The 26,001-nt window shown below is 39.5% G+C and overlaps 1 protein-coding gene across 3 annotated transcripts in view; it reads left to right on the forward strand.

Moving 5' to 3' along the window:
• Positions 1-2,696: 2,696 nt before the first annotated feature.
• The window catches only part of STYXL2 (serine/threonine/tyrosine interacting like 2), a 107,971-nt gene continuing 84,666 nt past the window's right edge, over positions 2,697-26,001 (forward strand). The window contains exons 1-2 of one of the 3 annotated variants that reach the window (XM_056559888.1): positions 2,697-2,750; positions 2,991-3,115. In XM_056559888.1, the coding sequence (XP_056415863.1) occupies positions 3,043-3,115 (73 nt within the window). In that variant the 5' untranslated portion in view covers positions 2,697-2,750; positions 2,991-3,042. Of the gene's footprint in view, positions 2,751-2,947; positions 3,116-26,001 lie in introns of those variants that run through there. The other 2 variants (XM_056559885.1, XM_056559887.1) reach the window with 2 other exon arrangements.

The following is a 26,001-nucleotide window of genomic DNA, read 5'->3' on the forward strand; positions in this document are numbered from 1 at the left end:
ATCCTTCCAGTACTTATTAGCTGCTGAATACTACAGAGGAAATTCTTTTCTTTTTGGAACACAGAGCTCTCTGCTGACATCACGAGCTCAGTGCTCTCTGCTGACACCTCTGTCCATTTTAGGAACTGTCCAGAGCAGCATATGTTTGCTATGGGGATTTTCTCCTACTCTGGACAGTTCCTAAAATGGACAGAGATGTCAGCAGAGAGCACTGTGGTCATGATTTCAGCAGAGAGCACTGTGTTCCAAAAAGAAAATAATTTCTTCTGTAATATTCAGCAGCTAATAAGTACTGGAAGGATTAAGATTTTTTAATAAAAGTAATTTATTATTATTATATAAATCTGTTTAACTTTCTGGCACCAGTTGATAGTTGAAAGTTTTTCACCGGAGTACCCCTTTAATTACCATCAATAACATCTAATACCATGAACACCTATGATCATCAATTACCATTAGTAATCAGAATCATATAACAATATACATGTTATCAATCATCATTATCATTCATCATCAATTCACATCTAATATTATTATCAACGCCTATGATCATCAATTACCGTGATCAATCATCATATATCATTATAATACATATGTCATCATTATCATCCCATATCAATATCATTGTATATCAATATAATACATATCATTAATCATTCATCATCAATTAACATCTGATATCATCAACAACTATGATCATCAATAACCATGATCAAGCATCAGTATCAATATAATACATGTCATCAATCATCATTATTATTGATTATCAATTACCATTAGCAACCTCAATGTTCATTAATTACCATTAATAGTCAGTATCATAAATCAATATAATACATCTCATTAATCATCATCAACTAAAATCTAATATCATTATCAACACCTTTGATCATTAATCATCACTATTATATAAGTCATCAATATCATCCTTTATCATCATTTATTACCATTACCAATTGTCAGCATCATATATCAATACAACACATCATGAATCTTCATCATCAATTACCATCAAATATCATTATCAACACCAATGATCATCAATCATCTCTATCATATCTGTCATCAGTCATCATTATCAATAATCAGCATCATAAATCATAATACATATCAATCATCATTATCAATAGTCAGCATCATAAATCAATATAATACATATCAATCATCATTATTAGAGATGAGCGAACTTACAGTAAATTCGATTCGTCACGAACTTCTCGGCTCGGCAGTTGATGGCTTTTCCTGCATAAATTAGTTCAGCTTTCAGGTGCTCTGGTGGGCTGGAAAAGGTGGATAAATTCCTAGGAAAGAGTCTCCTAGGACTGTATCCACCTTTTCCAGCCCACGGGAGCACCTGAAAGCTGAACTAATTTATGCAGGAAAAGCCATCAACTGCCGAGCCGAGAAGTTCGTGACGAATCGAATTTACTGTAAGTTCGCTCATCTCTAATCATTATCAATAGTCAGCATCATAAATCAATATAATACATATCAATCATCATTACCAATAGTCAGCATCATAAATCAATATAATACATATCAATCATTATCAATAGTCATCATCATAAATCAATGTAATGCGTGTCATCAATCATCATCATTTTATGAATATAATGCATAGGTCATTAATCATCATCTGTATACTACAACTATCTCTATGGGATCAGGATATATTGTAGTTATACACCTCCCCTCCAGCTCTATCTGTATACTACAACTATCTCTATGGGATCAGGATATATTGTAGTTATACACCTCCCCTCCAGCTCTATCTGTATACTGCTGCTGCTATCTCTATGGGATCAGGATATATAGTAGTTATACACTTCCCCTCCTCCAGCTCTATCTGTATACTGCTGCTGCTATCTCTATGGGATCAGGATATGTAGTAGTTATACACATCCCCTCCTCCAGCTCTATCTGTATACTGCTGCTATCTCTATGGGATCAGGATATGTAGTAGTTATACACTTCGCCTCCTCCAGCTCTATCTGTATACTGCTGCTATCTCTATGGGATCAGGATATATAGTAGTTATACACCTCCCCTCCTCCAGCTCTATCTGTATACTGCTGCTGCTATCTCTATGGGATCAGGATATGTAGTAGTTATACACATCCCCTCCTCCAGCTCTATCTGTATACTGCTGCTGCTATCTCTATGGGATCAGGATATGTAGTAGTTATACACTTCCCCTCCTCCAGCTCTATCTGTATACTGCTATCTCTGTGTGATCAGGATATATAGTAGTTATACACCTCCCCTCCTCCAGCTCTATCTGTATACTACTGCTATCTCTATGGGATCAGGATATGTAGTAGTTATACACTTCCCCTCCTCCAGCTCTATCTGTATACTGCTGCTATCTCTATGGGATCAGGATATATAGTAGTTATACACCTCCCCTCCTCCAGCTCTATCTGTATACTGCTGCTGCTATCTCTATGGGATCAGGATATATAGTAGTTATACACTTCCCCTCCTCCAGCTCTATCTGTATACTGCTGCTGCTATCTCTATGGGATCAGGATATGTCATAGTTATACACATCCCCCTCCTCCAGCTCTATCTATCTGTAACTCCATGGCTTGTGCCTTTTACAGTACAGGGGTGTTTTTGGGCCCCCTTTGGGGTGTGTGTGTGTTTGTCCTAGGTGGAATAGCTGAAGAGTTAAAGGAGATGTAATTTCGAAACCCTTAAAAATCATCTAGCAAAAGCAACAGCGCAGTACTACCTTATGAACACAAGATGTCAGTGTTGTGTATATGATCGTTCAATATGTGGCGGTATTATGTTTTGGTTGCTACAGACCAGTGTTTCTCAACCAGTGTGCCTCCAGCTGTTGCAAAGCTACAACTCCCAGCATGCCCGGACAGCCGTTGGCTGTCCGGGCATGCTCGGAGTTGTAGTTTTGCAACAGCTGGAGGCACACTGGCAAACACTGCTTTAGACAGCCCCTAAAGTATAACGTACTGTCTTTGTTTTTCCAGTGACCCGCCATGGCGTCCGGCCGTGAGCAAGACAGCGAGCAAGTGGTCCCTGATGAAGGTGAAAAAGAAGAAGATGACGTTTTGGCCGTCCAGGCCCGATACTTGCGCAGCCCATCCCCCACCAAGTGAGTGACATGGACCCTTTTATATGGAATAAATAACGCATAAAGTTTATGGTATTGACGAAATGCTGGAATTCTCTTTCTCACATTTAAAGGGGCACTCCGGTAGAAAACATTTTTATTTTTTTTCAAATCAACTGGTGCCAGAAAGTTATGCAGATTTATAAATGACTTCTATTTAAAAAAAATCTTAATCCTTCCAGTACTTATCAGATGCTGTATGCTCCACAGTAAATTGTGTAGTTCTTTCCAGTCTGACCACAGTGCTCTCTGCTGACACCTCTGTCCATGTCAGGAACTGTCCAGAGCAGGTGCAAATCCCCATAACAAACCTATCCTGCTCTGGACAGTTCCTGACACGGACAAAGGTGTCAGCAGAGAGCCCCTGTGGTCAGACTGGAAAGAATTATTCAACTTCCTCTTGAGCATACAGGAGCTGATAAGTACTGGAAGGATTAAGATTTTTTAATGGAATTAATTTCCAAATCAGTTTTTTTACTTTCTGGCACCAATTGATATTTAGAAAAAAAAATAGTTTTCCACCGGAGTACCCCTTTAAAGGGGTACTCCGGTGAAAACCTTTTTTCTTTTAAATCAACTGGTGGCAGAAAGTTAAACATATTTGTAAATTACTTCTATTAAAAAATCTTAATCCTTCCAGTACTTATTAGCTGCTGAATGCTACAGAGGAAATTCCTTTCTTTTTGGAACACTGATGACATCACGAACACAGTGCTCTCTGCTGACATCTCTGTCCAGTTTAGCAACCGTGCATAGCAGATGTATGCTAAGGGCAGCATGGTGGCTTAGTGGTTAGCACTGCTGCCTTGCAGTGCTGGGAACTTGGGTTCAAATCCCACTAAGGACAACAATAAATAATGTGTTATTATTATTATAATAACATCAGCAGAGAGAACTGTGGTCGTGATGTCATCAGAGAGCATTCCAAAAAGAAAAGAATTTCCTCTGTAGTATTCAGCAGCTAATAAGTACAGGAAGGATTAAGATTTTTTAATAGAAGTAATTTACAAATATGTTTAACTTTCTGCCACCAGATGATTTAAAAGAAAAAAGGTTTTCACCGGAGTACCCCTTTAAGGCGGGCAATTGTCAATGTTGGCTGTAGGATGCCGTTTTCCGTGACAGAAATATGTTTTGTACACGGTCTTAATGAATATGGCACCTTTTGAATTTTACCTCAGCTTTCGCCAGGCTCTAGACACAAAGAAATTGTAGCTTGTTTAAGGACGATGCTTCTTTTCCTGAGTCCTTTTGCGAAAAGGCGCAAATAATAAATATCGTCCCACCGCTTTGGGAAGTGCCCACAGCTGGATTTGACAATCAGCATTTCTGAAAAAGGCGTAACAAAAAGACGCAGTAACAAACTGTGCCCAAAGATGCGCATTTTAGCCGCCACAAAAGCGGCATAAACGCAATAGTAAATGTCCCCCCCCCCCCCAAATCTATTTATAGTAAAAACATCTGCAGATTTACTTACAGTCAGTGAATAGGATTGTACTTGTTTAGCTTGCAAACTATCTATCTATCTATCTATCTATCAGTATTATAGTAGTTATATTCTTGTATATAGGAGCAGTATTATAGTAGTTATATTCTTGTATATAGGAGCAGTATTATAGTAGTTATATTCTTGTATATAGGAGCAGTATTATAGTAGTTATATTCTTGTATATAGGAGGCAGCATTATAGTAGTTATATTCTTGTATATAGGAGCAGTATTATAGTAGTTATATTCTTGTGTATAGGAGCAGTATTATAGTAGTTATATTCTTGTATATAGGAGACAGTATTATAGTAGTTATATTCTTGTATATAGGAGACAGTATTATAGTAGTTATATTCTTGTATATAGGAGACAGTATTATAGTAGTTATATTCTTGTATATAGGAGCAGTATTATAGTAGTTATATTCTTGTATATAGGAGCAGTATTATAGTAGTTATATTCTTGTATATAGGAGCAGTATTATAGTAGTTATATTCTTGTATATAGGAGCAGTATTATAGTAGTTATATTCTTGTATATAGGAGCAGTATTATAGTAGTTATATTCTTGTATATAGGAGCAGTATTATAGTAGTTATATTCTTGTATATAGGAGCAGTATTATAGTAGTTATATTCTTGTATATAGGAGGCAGTATTATAGTAGTTATATTCTTGTATATGGGAGGCAGTATTATAGTAGTTATATTCTTGTATATAGGAGACAGTATTATAGTAGTTATATTCTTGTATATAGGAGGCAGTATTATAGTAGTTATATTCTTGTATATAGGAGCAGTATTATAGTAGTTATATTCTTGTATATAGGAGACAGTATTATAGTAGTTATATTCTTGTATATAGGAGACAGTATTATAGTAGTTATATTCTTGTATATAGGAGACAGTATTATAGTAGTTATATTCTTGTATATAGGAGCAGTAATATAGTAGTTATATTCTTGTATATAGGAGCAGTATTATAGTAGTTATATTCTTGTATATAGGAGCAGTATTTTAGTAGTTATATTCTTGTATATAGGAGCAGTATTATAGTAGTTATATTCTTGTATATAGGAGCAGTATTATAGTAGTTATATTCTTGTATATGGGAGCAGTATTATAGTAGTTATATTCTTGTATATAGGAGCAGTATTATAGTAGTTATATTCTTGTATATAGGGGGCAGTATTATAGTAGTTATATTCTTGTATATAGGAGCAGTATTATAGTAGTTATATTCCTGTATATAGGAAGCAGTATTATAGTAGTTATATTCTTGTATATAGGAGCAGTATTATAGTAGTTATATTCTTGTATATAGGAGCAGTATTATAGTAGTTATATTCTTGTATATAGGAGCAGTATTATAGTAGTTATATTCTTGTATATAGGAGCAGTATTATAGTAGTTATATTCTTGTATATAGGAGCAGTATTATAGTAGTTATATTCTTGTATATAGGAGCAGTATTATAGTAGTTATATTCTTGTATATAGGAGCAGTATTATAGTAGTTATATTCTTGTATATAGGAGGCAGTATTATAGTAGTTATATTCTTGTATATGGGAGGCAGTATTATAGTAGTTATATTCTTGTATATAGGAGACAGTATTATAGTAGTTATATTCTTGTATATAGGAGGCAGTATTATAGTAGTTATATTCTTGTATATAGGAGCAGTATTATAGTAGTTATATTCTTGTATATAGGAGACAGTATTATAGTAGTTATATTCTTGTATATAGGAGACAGTATTATAGTAGTTATATTCTTGTATATAGGAGACAGTATTATAGTAGTTATATTCTTGTATATAGGAGCAGTAATATAGTAGTTATATTCTTGTATATAGGAGCAGTATTATAGTAGTTATATTCTTGTATATAGGAGCAGTATTTTAGTAGTTATATTCTTGTATATAGGAGCAGTATTATAGTAGTTATATTCTTGTATATAGGAGCAGTATTATAGTAGTTATATTCTTGTATATGGGAGCAGTATTATAGTAGTTATATTCTTGTATATAGGAGCAGTATTATAGTAGTTATATTCTTGTATATAGGGGGCAGTATTATAGTAGTTATATTCTTGTATATAGGAGCAGTATTATAGTAGTTATATTCCTGTATATAGGAAGCAGTATTATAGTAGTTATATTCTTGTATATAGGAGCAGTATTATAGTAGTTATATTCTTGTATATAGGAGCAGTATTATAGTAGTTATATTCTTGTATATAGGAGGCAGTATTATAGTAGTTATATTCCTGTATATAGGAAGCAGTATTATAGTAGTTATATTCTTGTATATAGGAGCAGTATTATAGTAGTTATATTCTTGTATATAGGAGGCAGTATTATAGTAGTTATATTCTTGTATATAGGAGCAGTATTATAGTAATTATATTCTTGTATATAGGAGCAGTATTATAGTAGTTATATTCTTGTATATAGGAGGCAGTATTATAGTAGTTATATTCTTGTATATAGGAGCAGTATTATAGTCATTATATTCTTGTATATAGGAGCAGTATTATAGTAGTTATATTCTTGTATATAGGAGGCAGTATTATAGTAGTTATATTCTTGTATATAGGAGCAGTATTATAGTAGTTCTATTCTTACATTGGAGCAGTAGTATAGTAGTTATATTCTTGTGCAGACCCTTTGGTTCCACGTACTGTAGGTGCACGTTCCAGAGTTCAGACTCTTATGTACGGTACTTTGTGGATATTCTACACAAATCTACATTTGGAATATCCCTTTAATATCATAGAGAACAGTATTGAGATCACACCAAGACATATTTTTGTGCAGGAGTTTCCTCTAAGGATCAGTCATATACAGTGGCCTGGCGAGGGGGTGGGGTGCCCGGCACTGTCTGGATTTCATATTAAAACCTAGACAGCTCAATAGGGGAAAGAAGAGATAAGGAAAATGAAAATTTATGTCACTGTCTGTTCCAAGCAGAAAACTCTCATTCTCACAGTTTCTGCTGCAGCCATGACATTTTGCTTTTTTTATTTTCTTCCTGCTGTTCTGTCAATGCTTTCCAAATAAAATTCTTAAATACTTATACTATCTGTGCCTACATCATATATATGGAAATACAAGGAGGCATTACTATCTGTGCCTATATAATATACGTGGAAATACAAGGAGGCATTACGGTCCGTGCCACATCATATACAAGGAGGCATTACTATCTGTGCCACATCATATACATGGAAATACAAGGAGGCATTACTGTCAGTGCCTTCATCATATACATGGAAATACAAGGAGGCATTACTGTCTGTGCCTTCATCATATACATGGAAATACAAGGAGGCATTACTGTCTGTGCCTATATAATATACGTGAAAATACAAGGAGGCATTACTGTCCGTGTCTACATCATATACAAGGAAATACAAGGAGGCATTACTGTCTGTGCCTATATAATATACGTGGAAATACAAGGAGGCATTACTGTCTGTGCCTATATAATATACGTGGAAATACAAGGAGGCATTACTGTCTGTGCCTACATCATATATATGGAAATACAAGGAGGCATTACTGTCTGTGCCTACATCATATATATGGAATTACAAGGAGGCATTACTGTCTGTGCCTACATCATATATATGGAAATACAAGGAGGCATTACTGTCAGTGCCTATATCATATACATGGAAATACAAGGAGGCATTACTGTCTGTGCCTATATAATATACGTGAAAATACAAGGAGGCATTACTGTCCGTGTCTACATCATATACAAGGAAATACAAGGAGGCATTACTGTCTGTGCCTATATAATATACGTGGAAATACAAGGAGGCATTACTGTCTGTGCCTATATAATATACGTGGAAATACAAAGAGGCATTACTGTCTGTGCCTACATCATATATATGGAAATACAAGGAGGCATTACTGTCTGTGCCTACATCATATATATGGAAATACAAGGAGGCATTACTGTCTGTGCCTACATCATATATATGGAAAAAAAGGAGGCATTACTTTCTGTGCCTACATCGTATATATGGAATTACAAGGAGGCATTACTGTCTGTGCCTACATCATATATATGGAATTACAAGGAGGCATTACTGTCTGTGCCTACATCATATACATTAGAAGCAAAAGCAGAGACAAATGGATCTTCACCAGTTGCAATCACAGTGTTAAATGGAGGTGACTGGAATCATGGATATAGCATCAGAAAGGTTTATAAGGCACAAGTTAGTTGTGCCTAATAAACCTTTGTAATGCTATATCCATGATTCCAGTCACCTCCATTTAACACTGTAATTGCGCCTGGTGAAGATCCATTCTTCTTTGCTTTTGCTTCTAATGTTGTAAATCGGTGAGTGAGGACCTGATCGGAGGATCTAGGCTGCTTACAGAGCACTATCTATTACAACGCTACATGGTGTTGTGCCTTCAGCACAACATTACTTGGGAAGTGTATTTCTTTATTTGCAATTGCCAAGTATCCAAAAGTAATTCACTAGGGGCGCGTCTGCCTTTTTCTTTGCTATACATCATATACATGGAAATACAATGAGGCATTACTGTCTGTGCCTACATCATATATATAGAAATACAAGAAGGCATTACTGTCTGTGCCTACATCATATACATAGAAATACAAGAAGGCATTACTGTCTGTGCCTACATCATATACATAGAAATACAAGGAGGCATTACTGTCTGTGCCTACATCATATACATGGAAATACAAGGAGGCATTACTATCTGTGCCTACATCATATACATAGAAATACAATGAGGCATTACTATCTGTGCCTACATCATATACATGGAAATACAAGGAGGCATTACTGTCTGTGCCTACATCATATACATGGAAATACAAGGAGGCATTACTATCTGTGCCTACATCATATACATAGAAATACAAGGAGGCATTACTGTCTGTGCCTACATCATATACATGGAAATACAAGGAGGCATTACTATCTGTGCCTACATCATATACATGGAAATACAATGAGGCATTGCTGTCTGTGCCTACATCATATACATGGAAATACAAGGAGGCATTACAATCTGTGCCTACATCATATACATGGAAATACAAGGAGGCATTACTGTCTGTGCCTACATCATATACATGGAAATACAAGAAGGCATTACTGTCTGTGCCTACATCATATACATGGAAATACAAGGAGGCATTACTGTCTGTGCCTACATCATATACATGGAAATACAAGGAGGCATTACTGTCTGTGCCTACATCATATACATGGAAATACAAGGAGGCATTACTGTCTGTGCCTACATCATATACATGGAAATACAAGGAGGCATTACTGTCTGTGCCTACATCATATACATGGAAATACAATGAGGCATTGCTGTTTGTGCCTACATCATATTCATAGAAATACAAGAAGGCATTACTATCTGTGCCTAAATAATATACGTGGAAATACAAAGAGGCATTGCTGTCTGTGCCTATATCATATACATAGAAATACAAGGAGGCATTACTGTCTGTGCCTACATCATATACATGGAAATACAAAGAGGCATTGCTGTCTGTGCCTATATCATATACATAGAAATACAAGGAGGCATTACTGTCTGTGCCTACATCATATACATGGAAATACAATGAGGCATTGCTGTCTGTGCCTACATCATATACATGGAAATACAAGGAGGTATGACTATCTGTGCCTACATCATATACATGGAAATACAATGAAGCATTGCTGTCTGTGCCTACATCATATACATGGAAATACAAGGAGGTATTACTATCTGTGCCTACATCATATACATGGAAATACAATGAAGCATTGCTGTCTGTGCCTACATCATATTCATAGAAATACAAGGAGGCATTACTATCTGTGCCTAAATAATATACATGGAAATACAAAGAGGCTTTGCTGTCTGTGCCTACATCATATACATAGAAATACATAGAGGTATTACTGTCTGTGCCTATGTGGTAAGCTTGCGGGGGTGTAGGGTATATGGGGTGTAGCTGTGCAATGACTAAAGGGTATTTGGTTAACCCTTAACACTCGTGACGCCAGGGTGAGGGCTCCTCTGTATATACTTGTCCTATCGCCACCCGTCCCAAGAGCGATAGGGATGCAGTAGAAAGGAATATAAAGGAACCCTTAGATACCGGCGCTGCGACTAGAGCATACAGACAATAACGTCCAGGATGAAGTAAAGGATCCTCAGCAGGACCATTTATTAAACAAAAACTAAATAAAAGGCAATGGATTACGCATTTTTGGAGGAGCCCTCCCTTCTCCTGATCTGCTGAGGATCCTTTACTTCATCCTGGACGTTATTGTCTGTATGCTCTAGTCGCAGTGCCAGTATCCAAGGGTTCCTTTATATTCCTTTCTACTGCATCCACAGGACGACCTGGGTCGACTCCTGCTACCCACTGGCTGAGCAGCGACGCACCATCATTGGTACCCCTTTAAATAGGGGTTATATGCCTGTTACTTTCCATTTTGAGGTGAGCGGCCATTTATAAGCCCCGTGGGGTCATCCCCCAACACCTCCTACTTTATATACGAGGCGTTGATTGTCGGTCCTTTTTTTCTGTTTTTCTCAAGAGCGATAGGGAGGGATAATAAATGATTGTCCACAACCGGAGGTTTCAGAAAACTGTCGGAACTTTTACTGCAGGTTTTATGCAGAATTAAATAGGAACAGTCTTTGTACAATTAGAGTCTATTAGGATCCTGACAGTTGGTTGGGACCTTGTGAGTTTTAAGCTCAGGAGATTTATATGCTCTGTTCTGCTGGATTTAGGGGATTGAGTTTAGGTCCAGCAGTCACGCAGACTTTAGCGGGGAGTTGTATTGTAACTCACGATTTGGTAAGTTGCGGTATTATCAGGCTTCGGCCCGGTCTTGTCTTTGAAAGTTACACAGATCTCTCCTCTCTGTTAGTCCAGAACCCAAGAGAGTGAGGATTGGTTGGCAGCTCCCTTATATGGGCAGGGGCTGGCCTTGAGCTCATTGGTCCATACCATCTGTCATTCACTTTACACAAGGAATTATGGTCTAAACATGTGACCACCCATGTGAACTAGGAAAGCCCTTTAACATACCCTAAGAGAATTAACATTAGTCACATGACCGAAGGTCCTGCAACACGATAAACACAATTAAATATACACACAAACATCACAAAATTAAATAAGGAAGAGGTGACTAGGAGCTATCCCACCAGGAGAACCCTACTGGAACGAAGTAACTCTGACTTTGGGGACCACCATACAAGGTACGGTATACTATATGGTACCGGGACACCAGACCTCCATCATATATATATGATATATATATGGAAATACAAGGAGACATTACTATCTGTGCCTACATCATATACATGGAAATACAAGGAGACATTACTATCTGGGCCTAAATCATATACATGGAAATACAAGGAGACATTACTATCTGGGCCTAAATCATATACATGGAAATACAAGGAGGCATTACTATCTGTGCCTGCATTATATACATGGAAAAACTAGGAGGCAGTACTATCTGTGCCTACAAAAATATACATGGAAATACAATGAGGTATTACTGTTTCTGCCTACATCAGATACATGGAAATACAAGGAGGCATTACTGTCTGTGCCTGCATCATATACATGGAAATACAAGGAGGCATTACTGTCTGTGCATAAATTACTTATTGGCAGAGATGTGCAAAAGTATTATCTGTGCCTATATCATTTACATTGAAATGCCAGGAGGTAATACTGTTTGAGTCTACATGACTAACAGAGAAAGACAGAAGGCAGTAGTATCTGTGCCTTCATATTTTACATGGAAAAACAAGGGGTGCTGTTGGTGCATACAGGGGAGGGCAATATGATCTGGCGATGGGGGGGGGGCAATACGATCTGTACCTATGTCATTTGTAGGGAGAGACAGGTAGAAAATTAGATGGAAAAACAAGGAGGCAGTACTATCTGTACCCATAATAATTACATGGAAATACAGGGAGGCAGTGCTGTCTGTGCCTTTATTATTTTCTGAGACAAGGAGAAGTACTATCTGTGCCTATATCATGTTATATACAAATGCAGGGAGGTAATACTGTTTGCGCCTACATCATCAGCGAGAGATTGAGGGCAGTAGTATTTTTACCTACATCATTTACAGGGAGAGACAGAGATGCGGTACTATCTGTGTCTTCATCATTAAAATGGTAAGTTAGGGAGGCAGTAATATCTGTACCTACATAATTTACACTGAGATACAAACAAGAAGATCTATCTGTGCCTTCATTATTAGTAGGAAAATAGAGGCAGTGCATATATCACTTATATGGAAAAATGAGAGGCAGTACTGTCTGTGCCTTTATTATTCTCATAAAAAGACAGAAAGGCATATGTCATTTATATCGAATCATGGGGGGCAATACTATCTGTGTCTTCATTATTTGCATGGACATGCAGAGAAATAGTGCTATCTATGCCTATTACATTTATAGGAATACAGCACTATCTGTGCCTACATCATATACATGGACAGACAGTAGAAGTAGTGCTATTTGGGCCTCATTATTTATGGAGAGGGATAGAGAGAATGACAATTATAAGAAATTTACAATCTATGGGATAGTGAATCAAATATAAGGATTTACATTGTTTGACCCAATGGCAGCCAAGACCTGACTGGTAAACCAGACCTTACAGGGTGCCGAACACCGATCCCTCATGTCAACATCCCATTAAATGGAGGCCCCAGCCATAGAGAAGTTTCCCGCCCGCTGTGGTCGCCATCCCCGCTCCAGAGTCAGCGTTTATTGCTGCAGATTATTGCCATCACTAGAGCTGATTGTTTAACATCAAGCGGGAATGTTCCTAGTTCACATAACTCATGGGTAAAGGTTACCGCCACTATTATGTCGGCACTGAAGTTTTATGTGAGAAGGTGGAAGATACAATTGAACCATAAAGCATCGCTGCAGGCATTGTACTTGAAGGTTGGTGTGTGTGAAGCTGCAGAAAACTCATACGGTAATAAATCTGTGTGCTATACTGCCCCCTAGTGAGTGCAAAGGGGAAGTGCAAATGCAAATTCTGTACGTCGCTCATTAGTATAAAATCAGAGTTGACAGTCTGCAGTACGGATAGAACAGCGGGATGTAATGTACATTGTGAGGGAGGTGAGAAAACTCTTACATTGGATATAAAAGTAAGATGTTTAAATCGTCTAAAGCTTTATATTACTCATCTACTAGTTTCCAAGCCAAATGATCTTTTTTTTCAATGAGAAACTCACTGCTCTTATTGGTACGTTATGTGTGAATGAATGACACAGGCCATTTAGACACTACTATCTTTGTTTACATCACTTACAAGGATAGACAGGGAGGCAGTACTATCTGTGCCTACATCACCTATAGGGATAGACAGGGAGGCAGTACTATCTGGGCCTACATCACCTACAGGGATAGACAGGGAGGCAGTACTATCTGGGCCTACATCACTTACAAGGATAGACAGGGAGGCAGTACTATCTTTGTTTACATCACTTACAAGGATAGACAGGGAGGCAGTACTATCTGTGCCTATATCACCTATAGGGATAGACAGGGAGGCAGTACTATCTGGGCCTACATCACTTACAAGGATAGACAGGGAGGCAGTACTATCTGTGCCTACATCACCTACAGGGATAGACAGGGAGGCAGTACTATCTGTTCCTACATCACATACAGGGATAGACAGGGAGGCAGTACTATCTGTGCCTACATCACTTACAGGGATAGACAGGGAGGCAGTACTATCTGTGCCTACATCACCTACAGGAATAGACAGAGAGGCAGTACTATCTGTGCCTACATCACCTACAGGGATAGACAGGGAGGCAGGACTATCTGTACCTACATCACTTACAGGGATAGACAGGGAGGCAGTACTATCTGTGCCTACATCACCTACAGGAATAGACAGAGAGGCAGTACTATCTGTGCCTACATCACCTACAGGGATAGACAGGGAGGCAGGACTATCTGTACCTACATCACTTACAAGGATAGACAGGGAGGCAGTACTATCTGTGCCTACATCACCTACAGGGATAGACAGGGAGGCAGTACTATCTGTTCCTACATCACATACAGGGATAGACAGGGAGGCAGTACTATCTGTGCCTACATCACTTACAGGGATAGACAGGGAGGCAGTACTATCTGTGCCTACATCACCTACAGGAATAGACAGGGAGGCAGTACTATCTGTGCCTACATCACCTACAGGGATAGACAGGGAGGCAGGACTATCTGTACCTACATCACTTACAGGGATAGACAGGGAGGCAGGACTATCTGTACCTACATCACCTACAGGGATAGACAGGGAGGCAGGACTATCTGTACCTACATCACCTACAGGGATAGACAGGGAGGCAGGACTATCTGTACCTACATCACTTACAGGGATAGACAGGGAGGCAGGACTATCTGTACCTACATCACCTACAGGGATAGACAGGGAGGCAGGACTATCTGTACCTACATCACTTACAAGGATAGACAGGGAGGCAGTACTATCTGTACCTACATCACATACAGGGAGGTAGTACTATCTATGCCTACACTAGTTGTTTTTTTTTTTTCTCTTAAGAGCCGAGGTACGTGCTCACAAGTCACCCAAGTGCAAGTAAAAAGTGTTCACATAAAGAATAAAGTGCACAAGGATGTGGTCCATTGCAAGACCTCCAAAAGGGTTAGATGCCCCCAATAAACCAAACCCTTCGCCTCCAGGTTCAATGTCCCCTTTTGCCGAAGCTACTCAGGGACTGAAATTGCTCCTGGATAGCAACTAGGTGGTAGTCAGGTTGCTGCCAAGGAACCAGTAAGGTGACCTTGACCCATAATGGCCCAGATTTATCAAACTGTGTGAGGGAGAAAGTGGAGAGATTTTCCCACAGCAACCAATCACAGCTCAGCTTTCACTTTACCTCAGCTCCTTAGCTGAGCTGTGATTGGTTACTGTGGGAAAGTCACTCCATTTTTTCCCTCACACAGTTTGATAAATCTGGGCCAATGTCCACACACACATCTCCCCTAGACGGGCATGAAGGGCTACCACACCCTGACCAATCCAAATGAGCATAAAAAGAACACAACTGTGATCATTCACAGGGAGAGAGAGGGAGGCAGTATTATCTGTGCCTACATCACTTATAGGGTGAGGCAGTACCATCTGTACCCACTCCATTTACAGCAAAAGACTGGCAGACAGTATGATCTGTGCCTACATTTCTTACAGGGCGAGACAGAGTGGCAGTGCTAATTCTACTTTATTAACAATAAGACATAGGGAGGCAGTACTATCTGTACCTACATCATTTACATGGATACACATGGAGGCAGTACTATCTCCACCTACATCATTTACATGGATACACATGGAGGCAGTACTATCTGTACCTACATCATTTACATGGATACACATGGAGGCAGTACTATCTGTACCTACATCCTTTACATGGATACACATGGAGGCAGTACTATCTGTACCTACATCGTTTACATGGATAAACATGGAGGCAGTACTATCTGTACCTACATCATTTACATGGATACACATGGAGGCAGTACTATCTGCACCTACATCATTTACATGGATACACATGGAGGCAGTACTATCTGTACCTACATCATTTACATGGATACACATGGAGGCAGTACTATCTCTACCTACATCATTTACATGGATACACATGGAGGCAGTACTATCTCTACCTACATCATTTACATGGATACACATGGAGGCAGTACTATCTGCACCTACATCATTTACATGGATACACATGGAGGCAGTACTATCTGTACCTACATCATTTACATGGATACACATGGAGGCAGTACTATCTGTACCTACATCATTTACATGGATACACATGGAGGCAGTACTATCTGTACCTACATCATTTACATGGATACACATGGAGGCAGTACTATCTCTACCTACATCATTTACATGGATACACATGGAGGCAGTACTATCTGCACCTACATCATTTACATGGATACACATGGAGGCAGTACTATCTCTACCTACATCATTTACATGGATACACATGGAGGCAGTACTATCTCTACCTACATCATTTACATGGATACACATGGAGGCAGTACTATCTCTACCTACATCATTTACATGGATACACATGGAGGCAGTACTATCTGTACCTACATCCTTTACATGGATACACATGGAGGCAGTACTATCTCCACCTACATCATTTACATGGATACACATGGAGGCAGTACTATCTGTACCTACATCATTTACATGGATACACATGGAGGCAGTACTATCTGCACCTACATCATTTACATGGATACACATGGAGGCAATACTATCTCTACCTACATCATTTACATGGATACACATGGAGGCAGTACTATCTCTACCTACATCATTTACATGGATACACATGGAGGCAGTACTATCTGCACCTACATCATTTACATGGATACACATGGAGGCAGTACTATCTGCACCTACATCATTTACATGGATACACATGGAGGCAGTACTATCTGTACCTACATCATTTACATAGATACACATGGAGGCAGTACTATCTTCACCTACATCATTTACATGGATACACATGGAGGCAGTACTATCTGTACCTACATCATTTACATGGATACACATGGAGGCAGTACTATCTGCACCTACATCATTTACATGGATACACATGGAGGCAATACTATCTCTACCTACATCATTTACATGGATACACATGGAGGCAGTACTATCTCTACCTACATCATTTACATGGATACACATGGAGGCAGTACTATCTGCACCTACATCATTTACATGGATACACATGGAGGCAGTACTATCTGCACCTACATCATTTACATGGATACACATGGAGGCAGTACTATCTGTACCTACATCATTTACATAGATACACATGGAGGCAGTACTATCTCCACCTACATCATTTACATGGATACACATGGAGGCAGTACTATCTCTACCTACATCATTTACATGGATACACATGGAGGCAGTACTATCTGCACCTACATCATTTACATGGATACACATGGAGGCAGTACTATCTGCACCTACATCATTTACATGGATACACATGGAGGCAGTACTATCTCTACCTACATCATTTACATGGATACACATGGAGGCAGTACTATCTGTACCTACATCATTTACATGGATACACATGGAGGCAGTACTATCTGTACCTACATCATTTACATGGATACACATGGAGGCAGTACTATCTGCACCTACATCATTTACATGGATACACATGGAGGCAGTACTATCTCTACCTACATCATTTACATGGATACACATGGAGGCAGTACTATCTCTACCTACATCATTTACATGGATACACATGGAGGCAGTACTATCTCTACCTACATCATTTATATGGATACACATGGAGGCAGTACTATCTCTACCTACATCATTTACATGGATACACATGGAGACAGTACTATCTGTACCTACATCATTTACATGGATACACATGGAGGCAGTACTATCTGCACCTACATCATTTACATGGATACACATGGAGGCAGTACTATCTCTACCTACATCATTTACATGGATACACATGGAGGCAGTACTATCTGTACCTACATCATTTACATGGATACACATGGAGGCAGTACTATCTGTACCTACATCATTTACATGGATACACATGGAGGCAGTACTATCTCTACCTACATCATTTACATGGATACACATGAAGGCAGAACTATCTCTACCTACATCATTTACATGGATACACATGGAGGCAGTACTATCTCTACCTACATCATTTACATGGATACACATGGAGGCAGTACTATCTCCACCTACATCATTTACATGGATACACATGGAGGCAGTACTATCTGCACCTACATCATTTACATGGATACACATGGAGGCAGTACTATCTGTACCTACATCATTTACATAGATACACATGGAGGCAGTACTATCTCCACCTACATCATTTACATGGATACACATGGAGGCAGTACTATCTGCACCTACATCATTTACATGGATACACATGGAGGCAGTACTATCTCTACCTACATCATTTACATGGATACACATGGAGGCAGTACTATCTGTTCCTACATCATTTACATGGATACACATGGAGGCAGTACTTTCTGCACCTACATCATTTACATGGTGGCAGTTGGTTAAGATCAAGTGTAGTATCTGTTCTTATCAGTTTCATGCTAGTGGCAGGCGACGCCAGTATGGAGCTGGTGGGGATGGGTGCTGCATGGTAGGGAGCAGGTGTACCAGGGCGTTCCGGGGCTGGTTCTGAGGAACTAGCTCGACGGCTGCCCTGATGTGACCTGTTACCTCCGGGTCTCGCCATGAGGCTGAGAGGGTCTAGAGCTGAGGTACTTTAGTGCCTCGGGGAGTGGTGACCCCAAGGTGCCGAAACTCACTGGGTGTACTGGCTCACTGAGTTGAAGTACTGCCCCCGGTGCCCCTACGTGGAGGAAACATCTTTTCACGTGTTTTGGCAGTGCCCCTTTGCACAGGGTCTGTTGGACGCCCTGGAACATGAACTCAGAGACTCTGTACCCAGGAGCTGCCTATCGTACCATTCGGTGCTTTACGTTCTGTTCCCTGGGACCCACGACGTGGAGGCCATCCAGGAGGCCTGGCGCCTTATGAACTGTTTTAAGGACGCAGTGTGGCTTGTCAGGAACCGCCTCGTGATCAACAGGGAGAACATGTCCGTCCGGGACTGCTGCAGGTTCATCAAGAGCCTGCTCAGAGACTATTCCATCTGGGACAGCCCGGCCGTTGATGAGGAAGAAGAGGAGTGAAGACCCCTCTCCTTCTCCCATGTCCCCTTGAAGATACAGCCCAGCAGTTTGGCCCTGTGATCCACCCCCTCCCCACCCCCACATAGTCGCCCATACCGCCCCCTCCCCACCCCCACACAGTCGCCGACACCCCGACCCCGATCACAGATTGTATTGTTTTGTTGTTCGATCTCTTGTGCTTTTCTATTACAGGATTTTCTATTACAGGATTGAGGAGTGTTAGAGTAGCATGTGGTACGGTGTATAGCTTAGGGAACCTTTGCTGTGTATTGTACTGTCATGCTTTGTGTGACTGTAATTTATTGTATGACTTGTAATGACTGAACGGACAATAAAGCTCTTTCAATAACCACTGAGTGGAAGCACGGGCACCATGATCTCTTCACCTTGTGGCACTCACCTCTTGCTTCCCGACCTTCTGGTTAGGATCAGAGAAATTTTTATAGATCCGGCCGGATGTCCGGGCAGTATATCTGCGCACATTCACTCATTTATAAATTTTTTGTCACTTTTTGTGTGTTGTGTGTCCACAAGATTGTTAGGATGCGGTAGCCCTTCTGGGTGTCCCTCCTGGCGGTCTAGGGGAGGTGTGTGGGGCCATTAGGTTCCGCACCTCCCTGCAAAAACCCAGGGTACTCCTGCATGGGCACAGCACCGACCGTTATCGGCTCTGCGGGCAGATATCTTGGCTAATGCCAAGGGGGACGTCGGGAGCATTTGTGGTCCCTTAGTAGCTTCGGCGAAAAGGGGCATTGAACCTGGAACTTTGCAGGTACCTTTTGGTCCGGAGGGGAAAGGTAAGGCTTGTTGGGGGGCCTCTCTCTCTCTCCTTTTGGAGAAGGGCTTGCGTTAGACCGCATCCTTTGTGCACGTTTTTTTTTAATGTAACACATTTGCACTTTTTATCGCACTTTGGGTGATTCGAGAGCACGTTCCTCGGCTCTTAAATAAATGGAAAGTCAAGTAGTCAGTACTGTCTGTGCCTGTATCATTTGTATGGAGTGACAGGGAGGCAGTACTATCTGTGCTTGTATCATGTATACACAGAGACAGGGTGGCAGTAATTGTGGACTAGTGATTATTATTAGGGCTATGATCTTCTTGCAGTCTGTAACCCCTCGTGGCCAGTGTCTTCTTTCCATCTCTGTCTGTCATCTATCAAGCTCCTGTTTGTTGTACTTGTCCTATGTTGTGTATTTAAAGGGGCAGTCCACCCCTAGACATCCTTATCCAAAGGATAGAGGATAAGATGTCCGACTGCGGGTGTTCCGCCGCTAGGGATCTCCTTGGTGCACCTGGTGTTCGTTTAGAGTGTTGGGTGCAGCGCCGTTGGCTCGTGATGTCACGGTCATGCCCCCTCAATGCAAGTCTATGGGAGGGGGTGAGACAACCATCACGTCCCCTCCCATAGACTTGCATTGAGGGGGCATGGCCGTGATGTCATGAGCCTCGGTCCCGCATGGCCAGTTATCCGGCACGGAGTGAAGTTCGCTCCATGCACCGGATGTCTGGGGTGCCGCAGCCTAGATTGCAAGCTGCGGACCCCCGTGATCAGACATCTTATCCCCTATCCTTTAGATAGGGGATAAGATGTCTATGGGTGGAGTACCCCTTTAAACCCTTTTTACAATACCCTGGATTTGGAGCTTTAAATGAAGTAATGATGATCATATAAAGGAGGAGTATCCCTTTAAGAAGAGAGCGTGCAGTCTCACATGAGACGTCTATTTTTAATATGATGATCCCAGCCGTGTATGTGAGGAATGAGTCACTGGTGTCAGTCACTGCGCTATTTTAATGCTGCGCCTTCATCACCGTGTTGCAACTTTACCACAAGTGTAAAAAAGAACAAAGCAATTTGCTCACGGCAAGATCGGGGAATTAGGTATGCAAATGTATGCAGATTATTCACAGCAAATATATTCAAATGAGCGCTGTACATGCAAAGATATGCGACTTAGATATGCAAAAATCTACCTAATTAACCTATTTAACTTATGGTGAGTGGATGGGGAAGTGTTTCATATGCAGAAATATGCTGGTGGGACATTTGCATATGCATGGCCGCACATTTATTTGCATATATAAACACTGGCATAATTTTGCATAGAAAGATTCAGAAAACTGTGCGAGGGTTCACTTTACTTTACTTTGTTTAATTGTTCGGGGATCGGAGAAAAGTTTTACAGGTTAGAAGACATGTTTAATAAGTAATGTCATCATGTCCATATGGGGGAACTGTGTGATGTCATCATGTCCATATGGGGGAACTGTGTGATGTCATCATGTCCATATGGAGGAACTGTGTGATGTCATCATGTCTATATGGAGGAACTGTGTGATGTCATCATGTCCATATGGAGGAACTGTGTGATGTCATCATGTCCATATGGAGGAACTGTGTGATGTCATCATGTCCATATGGGGGAACTGTGTGATGTCATCATGTCCATATGGGGGAACTGTGTGATGTCATCATGTCCATATGGAGGAACTGTGTGATGTCATCATGTCTATATGGAGGAACTGTGTGATGTCATCATGTCCATATGGAGGAACTGTGTGATGTCATCATGTCCATATGGAGGAACTGTGTGATGTCATCATGTCCATATGGAGGAACTGTGTGATGTCATCATGTCCATATGGAGGAACTGTGTGATGTCATCATGTCCATATGGAGGAACTGTGTGATGTCATCATGTCCATATGGAGGAACTGTGTGATGTCATCATGTCCATATGGAGGAACTGTGTGATGTCATCATGTCCATATGGAGGAACTGTGTGATGTCATCATGTCCATATGGAGGAACTGTGTGATGTCATCATGTCCATATGGAGGAACTGTGTGATGTCATCATGTCCATATAGAGGAACTGTGTGATGTCATCATGTCTATATAGAGGAACTGTGTGATGTCATCATGTCTATATGGAGGAACTGTGTGATGTCATCATGTCCATATGGAGGAACTGTGTGATGTCATCATGTCTATATAGAGGAAGTGTGTGATGTCATCATGTCCATATGGAGGAACTGTGTGATGTCATCATGTCTATATGGAGGAACTGTGTGATGTCATCGTGTCCATATGGAGGAACTGTGTGATGTCATCATATCCATATGGAGGAACTGTGTGATGTCATCATGTCCATATGGAGGAACTGTGTGATGTCTTCATGTCCATATGGAGGAACTGTGTGATGTCATCATGTCTATATGGAAGAACTGTGTGATGTCATCATGTCTATATGGAGGAACTGTGTGATGTCATCATGTCCATATGGAGGAACTGTGTGATGTCATCATGTCTATATGGAGGAACTGTGTGATGTCATCATGTCTATATGGGGGAACTGTGTGATGTCATCATGTCCATATGGAGGAACTGTGTGATGTCATCATGTCCATATGGAGGAACTGTGTGATGTCATCATGTCTATATGGAGGAACTGTGTGATGTCATCATGTCTATATGGGGGAACTGTGTGATGTCATCATGTCCATATGGAGGAACTGTGTGATGTCATCATGTCTATATGGGGGAACTGTGTGATGTCATCATGTCCATATGGAGGAATGTGTCCAGCACCTTGTAGAAATTATATAGTGGGTCTGACCTGGGACTAGAGAGGTGTACCTAATAAAGTGGCAAGAGAGTGTATATGAATATGGGGGAAATTAATAAAAACCCGTCCAGAGGAAAAGTTGCTGAGTTGCCCGTAGCAATCAATCAGATTGAGAGAGACAGAGAGAGATGAGATAGATAGATATGAGATAGATAAATATGAGATGGATAGATATGAGATAGATAGATATTAGAGAGATAGATAGATATGAGATAGATAAATATGAGAGAGATAGATATGAGATAGATATGAGATAGATAGATATTAGAGACATAGATAGATATGAGATAGATAGATAAATATGAGATAGATAGATATGAGATAGATAAATATGAGATGGATAGATATGGTATAGATAGATAGATATGATATAAATAGATAGATATGAGATAGATATAGGATAGATAGGTATGAGATAGATAGATAGATATGAGAGATAGATAGATAGATAGATATGAGATAGATAGATAGATAAATAGATATAGGATAGATAGGTATGAGATAGATAGATATGAGATAGATAGATAGATAGATAGATAGATCTTCAGAATAAACTGAAGTAACTAGTGAAAAGAATTGAAAACATCTCGCAGATATTTGCCTTCATTGGTTTTGTACCCTGGATTGTAATGTTGTGGCCCTGAAGTACTAACCAGTGTTTCACAGCAGTGCAGTAAAGTGCAGCAGCTATCATGTATCCTTTTGCTGTTCGAAATAGTTTGTGTAATTTTTCAGAGGGATCTGATCTTCCTGTAGTAAATCTTATTGTGATTCCGTCTCCTCACAGCTGGGATCATCCATATCCTTTCTGTCATGTATTTCTCTTTCTTTGTCCCATGTCATAGATAGGAGGTTGAGCTTCATATTGGAGTGTAGTCTGCACTGGAGTCTATCAGGGGGCACATACTTATTAATATATATTAAAGCACATTGTCCTCTCCCATTAATCCCTGTCCCCGGTGGGCTCCCTTTAATTCCCCCATTCCTCACTTTGTTATGGTGGCCATATCATGGCAGATGGCGCATGGCCCCTTATACCCCTTAGGGAAGGATCACAAGGAGGATCTGCAACATTTCCTTGGGCCGTGTGATCACCAGACGGGGAACATCCCTGTATTATATTATTATTACTAAGGGAGATTGTAAGAATCTGCAAATGATGTCTCCTATAATACACCATAACAATCTACTAGGTCTATCTATATATCTATCTCATATCTATCTATTTCATATCTATCTATCTCATATCTATCTATCTATCTCATATCTATCTATCTCATAACTATCTATCTCATATCTATATATCTATCTATCTATCTCATATCTATCTATCTATCTCATATCTATCTATCTCATATCTATCTATCTCATATCTATATATCTATCTCATATCTATCTATCTCATAACTATCTATCTCATATCTATATATCTATCTCATATCTATCTATCTCATAACTATCTATCTCATATCTATCTATCTATCTATCTATCTCATATCTATCAATCTATCTATCTCATATCTATATATCTCATATCTATCCATCTATCTATCTATCTCATATCTATCTATCTATCTATCTATCTCATATCTATCTATCTATCTATCTCATATCTATCTATCTATCTATCTCATATCTATCTATCTCATAACTATTTATCTCATATCTATCTATCTATCTCATATCTATCCATCTATCTATCTCATATCTATATATCTCATATCTATCCATCTATCTATCTCATATCTATATATCTCATATCTATCCATCTATCTATCTCATATCTATATATCTCATATCTATCTATCTATCTATCTCATATCTATCTATCTATCTATCTATCTATCTATCTCATATCGATCTATCTCATATCTATCTATCTATCTATCTATCTCATATCTATCTATCTATCTATCTATCCATCCATCCATCTATCTCATATCTATCTAATCTATCTATCTATCTATCTATCTATCTATCTATCTATCTATCTACAGTGAGGATCAAAAGTTTGGGCACCCCAGGTAAAAATTTGTATTAATGTGCATAAAGAAGCCAAGGAAAGATGGAAAAATCTCCAAAAGGCATCAAATTACAGATTAGACATTCTTATAATATGTCAACAAAAGTTAGATTTTATTTCCATCATTTACACTTTCAAAATAACAGAAAATAAAAAAATGGAGTCTGCAAAAGTTTGGCCACCCTGCAGAATTAATATCTTGTACTGCCCCCTTTGGCAAGTATCACAGCTTGTAAACGCTTTTTGTAGCCAGCCAAGAGTCTTTTAATTCTTGTTTGAGGTATCTTTGCCCATTCTTCCTTACAAAAGTCTTCCAGTTCTTTGAGATCTCTGGGCTGTCTGTCACATATTGCTCTTTTAAGGTCTATCCATAGATATTCAATTATGTTGAGGTCAGGAGATTGTGAAGGCCATAACAATACCTTCAGTTTACGCCTCTTGATGTCATCCCCCGTGGATTTCGAGGTGTGTTTAGGATCATTATCAATTTGTAGAAGCCATCCTCTCTTTAACTTTAGCTTTTTCACAGATGGCATCAAGTTAGCATCCAAAATTTGCTGAAATTTTATTGAATCCATTTTCCTTCTACTCGTGAGATGTTCCTGTGCACTGTCTGCAATTCGACCCCAAAGCATGATTGATCCACCACCATGCTTAACAGTTGGACAGAGGTTCTTTTCATTAAATTCTGTTCCCCTTCTTCTCCAAACGAACCTTTGCTCAATCCGGCCAAAAAGTTCAATTTTAACCTCATCGATCCACACTACTTGTTTCTAAAATGCTGGAGGGATTGTGCAGTCAAACGTGGGTTTTGAATAGTTTTTCTCACAATCCTGCGAGCGGTTTTGTCTGATATTTTT

Source organism: Hyla sarda, chromosome 2 (assembly GCF_029499605.1).
Source record: "Hyla sarda isolate aHylSar1 chromosome 2, aHylSar1.hap1, whole genome shotgun sequence".
NCBI lineage: Eukaryota > Metazoa > Chordata > Amphibia > Anura > Hylidae > Hyla > Hyla sarda.